This window comes from Cydia pomonella, chromosome 2, assembly GCF_033807575.1.
Source record: "Cydia pomonella isolate Wapato2018A chromosome 2, ilCydPomo1, whole genome shotgun sequence".
Lineage (NCBI taxonomy): Eukaryota > Metazoa > Arthropoda > Insecta > Lepidoptera > Tortricidae > Cydia > Cydia pomonella.
In genome coordinates this window covers 28,501,342-28,515,216 of record NC_084704.1, presented here as the reverse complement: position 1 = coordinate 28,515,216, position 13,875 = coordinate 28,501,342, and the positions used below count along the sequence as shown (strand labels likewise).

The window sequence follows — 13,875 nt, the reverse complement described above, 5'->3', positions numbered from 1 at the left end:
TCATTTCTTTCGTTTCTTAAACCCACACTCGTATTCTAATGTCTTTCATTATGTAGCAGTCACATAAACTACTATTTTTACTCATTGTCAGAAAGAGTATAAAAAACCAATAAAAAAAGCCTGAGTATTTGTGTTTTTTTTTTTTAATAAATCTAAATCTTTTAGTGTTACCCTTGTAGAAATATAGAATTTATCTGGTAAGTTCCTGAGATAGAAAAAAAATCATTTAAAGCAAAAAGCTAGTTGTTCGCGCCGCTTCCCTACGTTTAGCATTAATTATTCGTTTATTCTAATTTCAACCTTGTTTCCACTACACAGAGCACATATTTCACCCAATCATAACACCTGAATATCGCGTGATATGTATAATTAGCCAATCACGGCTCCGCATCCTCACGACACATATGCCGGAGCCTTCAGCTCCCAACACTTGCTTTCCTATCGCCACACAAACCACACTATTCAAAGCTATCTCAAAAACTGTAATTAAACAGTATTTATTATATTTGATTTGTGGTTTGCTTTCTAAAATATCTAAATCCTTGTTCCTATCCAGAACACTAGTTTTACCTATATGTTTAAAATCGTAAACGGTTTGTCTGTAAACAGTAAGTATAGGGTAAAGGCACCAGTAGTCAGCCTTATAACGCATTTTTAAAGTTTGTACTCTCGACGTTTCTACAGGATTAGTCGGATAAATAAACGCATAACATGGTTAGATTAATTGTTTATTATAGTTTTAAAACAAAGTATGTCACAAAATAACAATCCTCTTTATAATATCTATAATTAAGATTAAACAAAAAATGGCACTTTTCTCCAGTAGTCAGCCTCTAAAATCCAGTAAGCAGCCTTTGTGTACCCAGTACTCAGCCTTTATAAACTATTAATAACAATGAAATAAAAAACACTATTATTTGTATTAAAGTTAACGATATTATAATATTTATCATTCCTAGGTAGGAAGCTAGAGTATAGGTAGGTACATATACTCTTATAAGTACAATTCTCATGCCACGAAATTTGTAGGCCATAGGTGCTTAAAATTATTCTTGCAAACGAATAAACACTGTATTTATCTTCTTATTTTTTATTAATGAATCTGTTTATTTTTAATAGAATTCATTATTTTTAAAATCGGTTTAAATGCTGGTGAAACCCGTGCAGGGGCCCGTTAGATATTGGAATATTTCTCAACAAAAGTATGTATACACTTTTGAACCTTATTTAAATGAGTTAAAGTTCATAATATTTGGCAGCGACGTACCAAGGAAGATAATGGCTGAGTACTGGATCCGTGAAACCCAGTGGTCAGCCGCATTAAAACGTTATTTCAAATGCGGCTGACTACTGGGTTTTACTCTAAATTGACTGAGACATGCCTAACTAAATTTGAAAATGTAAATGTAACGGTCCTAACGGTCGTATTGGATCGAAAATAAAAGAAATAACTAATAACCCAAAGGTCAGCCGCGGGAGGCTGGGCACTGGATTTTTTATAAAAAAGTGGTATCCAGTGGTCAACCTCCTCAATTTATAAGTTAAATATTGATATTTCTATTTAAATATAACGCAATTTAATAGATAAACTAACCAATAAACCCATCATTAACAAAAAACAGTAACTTTTTATATTAAAACATATTTTTTCTCACGCGTTAAAAGAACACCACGTGCAGTAAAAAATATGGCGGACATGACATTCTAGCTCTCGTCAACAAACATCACCTTTATGAACGAGTATATTTCTTCTTCCCGATACCTCACCGCACCTGCCGCGTTAAAGTATTAATAGACGATCGAATATGGTGCGCTCCGTACCGCGAACTTGGTCTGCTCGGAACAATATTCGATGGTGTGTACAGCGGTCCGCCGGACAATATTATTATTATTGACGGTGCGGTGGTTCGATGATTCTCCCAAAGGATATGGTGCGGTCCGCACCAAATTCGCTCGTGTAGACGGGCCACCGCACCGTTCCGAGCGTTAGTCGCGGATCTACAACCGAGCGAGACACACGTCACAATGTCGTCTGAATCCGTAAATATAGCTGAAAAACAATTAATAGTGGAAGTGTTAGAACTTTACAAAGGTTTTCCGTGTTTGTGGGATTCAAGTCACGAACTTTACTGCAACAAAGATGCCCGCAGTCAAGCGTTACAAATAATTTTAGATAAATGGAAAACGGGTTACCCGCAGGCTACTACAGAGGAAGTTAAAAAAAAACTGGAACACCTTAGAGCTGCGTATAGACGTGAACGAAAGAAGGTAGGTAAATTACAAGTAAATATCACTCTTTAAAATCAGTATTTTATTTGTAATTAACATTGTTTTTCTAAATTTAATGGACTAATCCACTTTCTTACATATTTGTAATTCCTTTATTTTTATGAACGGTAGTACAGTGTATAACTATTTGTAGGTGGAATCCAGCAAATCAACTGGAGCTGGGTTGGGAGACGTGTACACGCCGTCCCTGTGGTACTATCCATATTTGACATTTCTTCATGAGAAGACTATGCCGGTATCCCAGGGAATCGATAATATACAAGGAACTCCAGATTCAGATAGCGAGGTGGGTAGTTAAATATTTAGCACATTAATCATTCTTTCTTGAAAATCAACACGGCCTTGATTGTTAAAATATTCTGTGAATATCTGTCTCGCCGCATTACCTTCTGCAGTACGCTGTCTATCTGTTCTATTGAGATTTACTGAGATATTATTATTCCGCCAATCTCCTGGACGGAAAGTATTGTTTGTAGTATCTTCCCGATCGACACAATTCCCTGTGACGTAGTTTGTAGACTTTTTTCTTAGAAAGTTGTGTAGTAAACATGAAGCCATTACTATTATTGGTACTTTTTTAACATTCATTGTGATGGGTTTTTTGAATACCCTAAAGCGTTCAGCTAATATACCGAATGTGTTTTCTACAATTCTCCTAGCTCTGGAAAGTCTATAGTTGTATATTCTTTTGTCATGTGTCAAGTTTTTCTGTGGGTAGGGCTTTAGAAGATTTTCATTCATGGCAAATGCACTGTCTGCAACTAAACAATATGGAGCAACTATATCAGATGACGGCAACACAGATGGTCGTGGTAAATTCAGTTGATCAGACAACATTTTATCATGAAATGATGTGTGATTAAATACTCCACCATCAGAAATACTTCCATTGGTACCTGCATTTACGTAAATAAATTCGTAATTGGCATTAACAATGCCAAGCAAAACTATGCTAAAAGTTCCCTTGTAATTGTAATACGTTGAACCGGAGTTTGGTGGCTTTTCGATAAGAATATGTTTCCCGTCCATTGCACCTAAACAATGATTGAACTGCCATTTTTGTTCAAAGTCTTTTGCTATTTGTAGCCATTCACTTTCTGTTTCAGGAACCTGTAACAAAAAAGGTAAAGAGTTCAACCAAGCGGCAAAATGAACTGTACAAGAAACAAGAAGAACTGATTCAGTCTGCGGCAGAATTAATCAAAGACAGCAACTCGCAGGACACCTCAGCCGATGCCTTTGGACGCTCAGTGAGCTTTCAGTTGAAAGAATTACCAAAAGTTCAAAGATGCATAGCCGAAAAAATAATTGGAGAACTACTGTTCTACGCTAAATTAGGAGAGCTTACTTTAGATACTTCCATAAACTTTAAAAAAAACATACATACTGCCACACAATACTCCTACTACACCCACCCTTATAGAAGCCATATTTATCCGCATCATGCATTCCCGTCCTCAACGTCTCCTCAATATTCACAAACATCACAGTCACCTAAATATTCACACACATCATCTGAACAATCGCAACCATCACAGTCTCCTCAACATTCAATAAACTTAAATAAAAACTTACATACTGGCACACAATCCTCATACCACACTCACCCATATAGAAACCATTTATATCAGCAACATTCATTACCGTCCTCACCATCTCCTCAATATATACAACAACCATCCCCGTCTCCTCAATATTCACAACCATCACCGTCCCCTCAATACATACAACAACCATCCCCGTCTCCTCAGTATTCACAACCATCACCGGCACCGTCCCCTCAACAATCGACACCCTCTCTACCACAAACACCGGCAGATTCGATTACTCTTCATTCAGCAGACACACATTTGAGTCAAGTTTTATTACCAGCTGACACTCTACTTGAGTTGACCCCAAGTGGGGAAACACAACATAATGAGCCAGACACTAGAGGAAGTGGTAATATGGATGTTTTTAGGGGCACAGGAAAACAACTTCAAGAATTCTTGATTTTTAAAAAATAATTACCTATGTAAATGTGTACACACATATGTGGCATTATCTATGAAAAGGGACCTAGATTATGAATACACTAATAACTCAATACCGACAACAAGGTCCCTACTCGTGGATAATGCCACATATTTTGATTTTAAATAAAAAATAGTATGAATTTTGACTTATTATTTATAAATACGTACCTTCATATAGTTTTTAAGCACTTTACATATTGCGTGACAGGTCTCTGGTATTATCTCAGACAACAGTTGCGATGATATACTTGTACCAAATTTGAGTTCGCTGAATTCTCTCCCTGACGCGAGATATTTTAAGGTTGCTAGCAATCTCTCTTCAGCTGTCACAGCTTTTCTCATGACTGTATCGGTTTTAGTTATATATGGTTTCACAAGTTCAAGCAATTCACTAAATGAATCGGAACTCATTCGGAGATATATACGAAAATCGTCATCATCAAGGTCTCTCACAAGTCGCACATGACTGTATGACTCTCGGTTTTTTAAATAGAATTTTGCCCATTGTTTTCTTTTTTTCCTCTGCTTTTTGATAGGTGTAATAGCTACGACGGATGCCACAACTAACGCGATTTTAGTTTGTTTGGATAAAGTCGGAGGCATGTCGACCTCACCGTTCCGTAGCACGAAAAGCACTGGACGGTGTTTGTACGGGTGCGGTGGTGTGGCGTGTAGAGCGCACCGCACCGGTCCGTCGGTTCGACGCACCATATTCGAACGTCTATTAATACTTTTACGTATTAACGAATAAGGAATCAGAGCTCCTATTTGACTACTCGCGATTTGTTTAATCGAATATACCAGATATTTATGACCAATAAACGACTTAAAAGGCTGACTACTGGTCCCTGGCTGGCCACTGGTGCTGTTACCCTATATAAATAAATAGGTACGTAAGGTAAAACATGAAATCTTTTGATATTGTTTGTTGACTTGTATGACGGGTCGATTTGGCAAAGCTGGTGTAAACTAATCGAATAAGCGACAGAAATGTATGCAGGATTAAAATCAGTCGAAATGCTTTTAATATGTGCTACCGCAAAAACCAGTTTAATTGAAAACGCGTCTTCCCTTGTTAAAACTAGTTTTACAGTACATATGGGGCTACTTTATAGCACTAGTGCGAGAAGTAGCATATTACGTTACTGTGTCGAACATTTAAAGGGCCATATGTACTGTAAAACGTTGTACGATACATGTGAGAATAGGTAATTCGCAACTCGTGTCGATTTAAAACACTCCCTTCGGTCGTGTTTTAATTTATCGCCACTCGTTTCGAATTTCCTATTTTTCGCACTTGTATCGTAATGTACTATTATAGATGCGTGAGATAATTGAGATAATATTGGCGCCGCACTTCAGCAACGTATGAATGGCGCGTGGCAGCCGTTAGCTATTATTCTCTAAAAAGATATCGAGTGCCGAGAAGAAATACTCTACTTATGGCAGAGAGTTATACGCTATTTATGCCGGTGGTAAAACTAGTTTTATTGCCCTTGGTGAAAACGCATTTTCTTTAGTTACTACTTAGTTAGTACTTTTAAGAAAATGCATGGGATACCAATTTTCCATTTCCAGAAGGAAAGTTTTCTTCATTTCCTGTGAAAATGTTCTGAAATTTCATGTAAATTTCCGACCTAATATCCAACTTTTTTGAAACTATTCACAATTTGCACAATCCACATCAGTAGCCAGCACAGACTTTATGTATCTTATAAACTAACTTATTATTTAAAGCGTAGGTGTATCGTCTAGTCAAAATTAGTGAACAATTTCTCGAAACTATTTGACTGAACTATTCCTGTCAAAACTTGTTTTCACTGGGGCCTTACGGAAAACTAGGTTTAACTAGTGAACACGCATTTTCACTTAGCCGATATGGAAAACTAATTTTAACTTGGGAAAACGAGTTGACACTATAAAGGGGTAATCTTCCAAGTAAAACTTCCATATTATTTCAAGTTGTAGTTAAAATAAATATTGATAGCCTGATTCTTTAAAATCTGGACATTCTTGGGCTCATTTACCCAGAATCGACAGCATTCTCCATCCTACCCTTAAAGCCTTTATGAGCTGGTGTGTTGAATATATTAATTTCCATTCGTTACGGGTTACCAAAGAGCATATAATCACCGGGTTACGGGACGAAGACGAGGTTCTTTAATAAAAGGACGGAATGAAAATAAATATTATATTATAAAGGAAGAAAACTAGATGCTATCAGAAACTTAACACGTTCTTTGATTCTTTGAAACTATAAGTTGTTGAGCAACAAAAGGGTTTGAAACTTATAATCAGGGCTCGTACATTTCATACCGTTGACGTAAAAATGACGTAATTTCACATACAGGTAGTTTTTTTTATATTATAAATTTTGGTAACTAACCTATTGACGCGTAAAAAATAATTGTCTCGTTAAATACACTGTTCAAAATCAAAAATATCTATTATTTAATAAACTAACAATCTATTATTTAGTCGAGTGACAATAACATGAAAGTCGGTTAGACGTTTCTGTACTGATTGTCAAGTATCTATATCAGTTAACTAAAGAAGTTGACGAATGATTAATTATTACGAAAATAATAATTGGAATCAAGTTAGGAGAGTTATGTAGCGTGACGTCATTTTTACGTCAACGGCATGACATGTACGGGCCCTGCTTATAATACTTACTTACTTTAGAATTATAGTGACCTACTTTTGAAATGAAAGATTCAGATTCAGATTCAGATTTTTTATTGGTAAAAAAAAATACAGATTTTTACAAGTCAAATAAAATATCATATTCTTAATTTAAGATAGACTTAGTTTTTGGGAAACGATAAAAGAGATAGTAACGCTTTTACACATAAACACCTTAAATAAATTTATATCTATTGTGCGCTACAACGAATGTTGTGAAATTTAAGAAATATAAAATAAAAGAACTAGTGGTTCTGTGAGCTACCTCTAGATAGCTTATTCAGCTTATCGTGAGGTCTAGTCACGATAAGCTAAAAAATGTAAAAAAAAATACTTTGCTGAGTACTTATCACAGCGAACTCACAATGGTTTAAGTTCCATAGATAGAACCTACTGGCACTTATGTCTTTTATGCTAATTTCTGCCATTTTGAACATTTTCTAAAAAACGAAACGACAAAAAAAAGCGGCCAAGTGCGAGTCGGACTCGCGCATGAAGGGTTCCGTACCATTTATGACGTATTAAAAAAAATCTACTTACTAGATCTCGTTCAACATTTTACCACTTAGGACACACATTTTACCACTTTGGAAGTGTCTCTCGCGCAAACTATTCAGTTTAGAAAAAAATTATATTAAAAACCTAAATATCATTTTTGAAGACCTATCCCTAGATACCCCACACGTATGGGTTTGATGATAAAAAAATTTTTTTCAAATTTTTATGACATATTAAAAAAAAAACTACTTACTAGATCTCGTTCGAACCAATTTTCGGTGGAAGTTTGCATGGCAATGTATATCATATATTTTTTTTAGATTTTTCATTCTGTTATTTTAGAAGTTACGGGGGGCGGGGGGGGGGGACACACTTTTTACCACTTTGGAAGTGTCTCTCGCGCAAACTATTCAGTTTAGAAAAAAATTATATTAGAAACCTCAATATCATTTTTAAAGACCTATCCATAGATACCCCACACGTATGGGTTTGATGAAAAAATATTTTTTGAGTTTCAGTTCTAAGTATGGGGAACCCCCAAAATTTATTGTTTTTTTTTCTATTTTTGTGTAAACATCATAATGCGGTTCATAGGATACATCTACTTACCAAGTTTGAACAGTATAGCTTTTATAGTTTCGGAAAAAAGTGGCTGTGACAGAATCGGACAGACAGACGGACATGACGAATCTATAAGGGTTCCGTTTTTTGCCAATTGGCTACGGAACCCTAAAAACTATCTAACTACACACAAAATTTCACGATAATCGGTTGCAAGCATTTTTGCTCAAGCTGAAAAAGAGATTTTCACTTACTCTTCGTCAATTAAAGTATTTTTAAGTATTTAAAATAAAAATAATGATAAAATACATTTAAAATAAAAATAAACGAAAATAAGATCAAATCAAATCGTAACCCGCGTCGCATCACTAAACCTTATAAAAGGGTCAAAAATCTTTTCGTTCTTTTCTTTCTGACATTGTATTAGAGTTTTCTATCAAATAAAAAGTCGACTCGAGTGCTATTTTACATGTCTTTATAGTTGTTGCTTATATTTTACTTGAGAAAAACTTAAAACTAAAAATGATCCCAATCATCAAAGCTACACTCCGTCACATTTTTGAGGACAAAAAACGAGACAATAAATAGAATTTTGACCCATAAAACAAAGTCACCGCTACATATGTTAACTAAGGAGTAGAGTTTGTGAAGTTAGGGCTTGTAGAGTTAGAAGCTTGGCTCTACAAGAGATCTGGATATCTTTTTGACAGTGCGAGCCTTATGGTCTCGTCTTGGCTTCATTTTGCATGAAAATGTTTTTGATGGGATTTCATTTCTTTTTTGTAAGTCGCTTATCTTGCATCCCCTAATTTAAAGGGTTGGAGGTGATTTAGGTACTATTAAATATCCTAAAATATTCCCCATATAAACATGAACCCCCTTCCCCCCTCCTAACGCCCTTTTTCACCCCATTTTCACCCTTACGGGGTGATTTTGGGATTTAAAACTATTCTATATCCTTCCCCATAACAAAACTATCTACATGCCAAATTTCAACTAAATTGGTTCAGCGGTTATTGATTCCCCATACATAATTCCACCCCCCTTTTCACCCCTTTAAGGGCAAAAAAATCTCAAGTTTTTGATTTTTTTTGTTGTTTGTGTACTAATACTCTCCTACATACCAAATTTCAGCTTCTTAGGACATCAGGAAGTACCCTAAAGATTTTGATGATCATCAGTGAGTGAGTCAGTGACGAAATCGGGTTTTTTAGACATTAATAAAATCTAAAGTATGAGAGCTATGTAATTGAAATTTTTATGCTTAATAAGTCTACTATTGACATTATATCCCGAAAATTTTATTTACAGTACATATGGGGCTACTTTATAGCACTAGTGCGAGAAGTAGCATATTACGTTACTGTGTCGAACATTTAAAGGGCCATATGTACTGTAAAACGTTGTACGATACATGTGCGAATAGGTAATTCGCAACTCGTGTCGATTTAAAACACTCCCTTCGGTCGTGTTTTAATTTATCGCCACTCGTTTCGAATTTCCTATTTTTCGCACTTGTATCGTAATGTACTATTATCTGGTATAACCAAACCCAAGTTATGAGAGTTCAAAATATCGGAGAAACGCTACGAGAAAAGGTAGGTAGTGCCCTTGCGCTTCGCTTTGCTCGTCTTGGTCCACAGATCCAACCAGAATCCTAGTATTTTATTTTGTCTACTAAACAAAATAAGTTATTTCCATGAATTAGGTTAATGCGTTGTATTTTTCGCCCTCTGCTAAATAAAAAAGCTTTAGTTTTACTATTCGACATCTCTAACCCTTAGTATTATTATTTATTGAGTTAATTCTATATTTAGAAAAACCACAAATATTACTATTACTTGTAATCATGAAATAAATTATTGAAACCACGTAAATAGAATTTATAACGATGTTATTAATATGCACTTGGCATCAGTTTATAATAAACAGTTGGTACCAATAACTGCCAATGGAAATAAACCATTCCCTGGAGAGTAGACTAGAAGTCGATGAAGGATATTATAATCCTTCACGTCATCATCTGCCCGTGGGTATAATAGGGTTTATTATTCTCTAGGATCTAATAACTTTCCTTTAATTAAACCTTATTCAAACCACCATTCCGTATCATGTATTGATTTGTACAGCTTTAAAGCTTTCAACCATTAGCATCCCATATCGGATGATTTTGGATACCGGTATTGACACTTACCATTGTCCCTCAATGCCGGAATTCCGGAATTAATACCGGTATTGAAGATGACCATTTAACATCTCTCTTAAGGTGAAATCATTCAATGAAATTAAAATGGTTCATTTTTAATAGTTACACCATTACAATTTATTGATATACATATACGTTTCCGACATGATATCAGAATGGTGTCAATTAGTTATCGTATCGTCTGACTGGCGCCGATACATGTAGGAAAAATTAGGTACCTACGAGCGAAATGCACGATATCTCAAATATCTCAATGACACCAGTTAGATGTCACTCTTGAGTCGGTTTAGTAAAAATGACGAAATCGTCCAGAAAACGTCAACTCGCTGTGTCATTTCACCAGACTTTTTTAGTGATTTGATAAAATCCCTGAACCACGTCAGTGACTTGATAAAACAAGCTCGAAAAGTCAACTAGTTTTATTATTACACTAGACACATTTAGTGACATGATAAAGTATCTACTCTCATATATATGTGAAATAGGTAGCTACTGATTTGATCAATCTCTGAACTAATTCACAGAAATTACAAAAGTAAACATTTATATCTAGGTAGATATAAACTTTACTTTAAAATAAATTTGATCATATCTCCCACCTGATTTAGTGAAATGATTGATGATGAAATTAATGAAATCATGTCCAAAGTAGGTATTAAAGTTGTTTATTAATTTGGTATTTTAATCGAATATGTTCAAGAATAAGGGGATTGAACATAAAACGTTTTCGGGTAAATAATAAAATACTCTTATTCAAATATTATTATCTATGTAGGTATCGTTTTAAACATGGTTTTTGATCACATTGTTTTTACATCATTTTAATTGTTTTTAGTATTTGTTCGAACAAACATTGTTTATTTAAATATGTACATCGGTAAATGTTACCGTATTGTATTCAAATGCGGGAGTCGGTTGTTTTGTTTTACATTTATTTTGCTGTGTTTGCAAGAGGTAATTAAATCTGTTAAATTTTGCCGCCACCTTTGGACCGAAGTATGAAGCGATTCTCATACCTACTTTACCAGGTGTCTGTAAGTATGTTTACTTGTAGGTAACCTACCCAAAGGTTAAATGTATAATGTACGTGCATTAGATACTGCCGGGAGTCTCACTGTAGCGATGAACTTGACACGCGTTTTATTTTACAAAATGACTGGTGGTGGTCGCGCGACCCAATACTACGGGCGTTGCCGCGTTTATAAATACTGTGTTATAACTCACCTCTCTGTCACTCTAATTACGCCTTCGTTGGAGTAAAAGGGAAAGAATTTGCGAATTTCGGTTTTCGCGGTAGGCTCTCTGAGGCCTAGCCAAGACGGCAATCGTTCATAGACAAACGCCAAACAAAATGAAGAAATTCGTCAGAATAACAGCTAGATGCTACGAAAAGTCACGTAACTATTTCCATACATTAGTTAAGTTTAGATTGGCGTTTCAATCAATAGTTGTCATCATGGCCAGCCCCCTGTAGTAATAAACGATACAACCAACTCTTTTACAGTTATATTAGTATCTGTTCCATCCAACCGTAATTTAGCTAATAGCACTTGACGTGGCAAAAATGTAAAATTATGTGGGACTACAGGAGATAGTGCGTTTTGTGACGTTGAAATTTTTAATCGATTATAGTCTGTCAAGCTGGATATGTCAATAGCAATGTAAAGCAAACTGAAGTATGGTATCCCTAGGAAACGAACAAAAAGCAGCAATGTACATCGAACGTATCTAAATTTGCCTATTTGCGATAATGTGGTAGAAAAAAAAATTGTTTTTGATATAAGTACATTTTTTTATGGAGTAATGTGAAGATATTATAATGTGAACAATTACGATATGTAAAGGATACAGAGGCTGATTATGGGACCAATAAACCTGGGATTACGTTCACAAAGTGAAAAAAATACCTATATCATATTATACGAATCCAACAGGACAAGTTTAGAATTTGTACTGAAGGCTTTTGTCATTTTAGTTAACAAGTCTGTTTTCAGATACCTATAAATATCTACTTCAAATAAGAAGATTTGACTTGTTAATTTTTGTGAGGTTATTTTATCCTATTTAAATCTGTTGTAAAATACTTAATAAATTAAACACAAGAGATATTTGGGTGTTCATTTAATTTTTATACACTGTTGATGTTATAAGAGTAACCATACAAATTACAAATTAACATCAGTAGGGAGGTACTTCTGATTTTTGCCTCGTCTTTTATGGACGAGTGACAAACCTGTAACAATCATAACTTATGTAAGAACTAATCAGATATTGTGTATATGTAAATACAAAGCAAGTTATAACCATTATGTTTATTATATTTGCTAGATGTTTACTTACCTTTAAAATATTTCCTCTTTAATGTTCGTTTGGCGAAACAATATCCCATATATTATAGGTATATATATGTTCATGTTTTTGAATATATTAGGAAGCAGGTATGCAAAAGAAAGGTGTATAAACGGTTTTCTTGATATCCATTTCGTATTTAACTAGTTACTTACAAAGAAAACTGCATATCACTGCATAACCTCAAATTTACATATATCGCTCAAATATAATCATACCTTGCTAATGTATTTAGGTAGTTTTGATGACCAGTACAAAACAATTATGTTATTTATGTTCCAACAGTAAAATTTAATTGATAGAATGAAATAGTAGGTATAGTTGGTCAAGCAAAACTTGTCAGTAGAAAAAGGTGGCAAATATGAAAAATCACGAGTTAGCAACACTACGTTTGAATTGTTCGAAAATCGTGTGTCATTTATATCGTATCTGTGGAACTGTTTTGTTTACATTTAGATTTTGATCAAGTTTGTAGTTGCGATTTTCAGAGATTTTTTTTACATCATCATTGAAAAATATACAAATAAGACTGTGCGTTTACCTTAGCAACGTCTGATAAGAAATTATTATTGACCTTTTAAAGTACTTACTCATTGGTTTCTACTTTCTACTTTTGTAGGAAAATCACCACTGCGGCCTTGAAATAAGGTTTTAGAGGCCAGTCATTGGTGGGTGGCAGCATTAGAGTAGGTATATCGGTAGTGCCTATTGTGGTGATATAGGTACCTACCTAAATACTGATATTTAAATTTAAAGTATGAAAATCATTCGTCCTTATTATAATTTGTAGTGTGAGAAAGATGAAAGATAGCGTATTGCAACAAACCGGCATGACAGCTAAGGTCAAGAAAATTAATCAGAATATGGGCAATCGGGGGAAATAATTCGTGTAGTTTTGTAAATCGGTACAATTATACCTTGTGGTGTCCAGATGAACATACTAAAGGTACTCGAGGGTGGAGGTTGTGCTGACGGTATATGGGTGGGGGGCTGTTAAAGGTGCCTTTTTCAGATTTTTGCCCATATCTCGAATATCTGTACGAATAGCATTACAATTACTTCGGACAACATTTTTAGCGTAAAATTTCCCCGCCAACTATATATATACATACCAATTTACAAAACTACACGAATTATTTCTCTTGATTTTATTAATTTTCTTGAGCTATTATACAAGTATATAATCGCCCCGAACTACATAAACAACTTTAAAAAAAAAATCGCATACCTGTATCAGTATTTTCTGATTGCCAAATTCAGGCGATTTTTTAG

General features: G+C 34.7%; 3 protein-coding genes across 4 annotated transcripts in view; 1 reads left to right on the top strand and 2 right to left on the bottom strand.

The window, feature by feature from the left end:
- Positions 1–13,875, bottom strand: part of LOC133534823 (pyrokinin-1 receptor-like) — a 91,162-nt gene that overhangs the window by 39,239 nt on the left and 38,048 nt on the right. The window lies entirely within an intron of this gene.
- Positions 1,785–4,444, top strand: LOC133534818 (bromodomain-containing protein 4-like). The gene is made up of 3 exons (XM_061874105.1): positions 1,785–2,268; positions 2,423–2,575; positions 3,396–4,444. The coding sequence occupies exons 1-3, from the start codon at positions 2,026–2,028 to the stop codon at positions 4,293–4,295; spliced, it is 1,296 nt and encodes a 431-aa protein (XP_061730089.1). The 5' UTR covers positions 1,785–2,025; the 3' UTR covers positions 4,296–4,444.
- On the bottom strand, positions 2,291–5,038 carry LOC133534817 (uncharacterized). The gene is made up of 2 exons (XM_061874104.1): positions 4,473–5,038; positions 2,291–3,399 (listed from the first exon to the last, which is right to left on the bottom strand). The coding sequence occupies exons 1-2, from the start codon at positions 5,013–5,015 to the stop codon at positions 2,584–2,586; spliced, it is 1,359 nt and encodes a 452-aa protein (XP_061730088.1). The 5' UTR covers positions 5,016–5,038; the 3' UTR covers positions 2,291–2,583.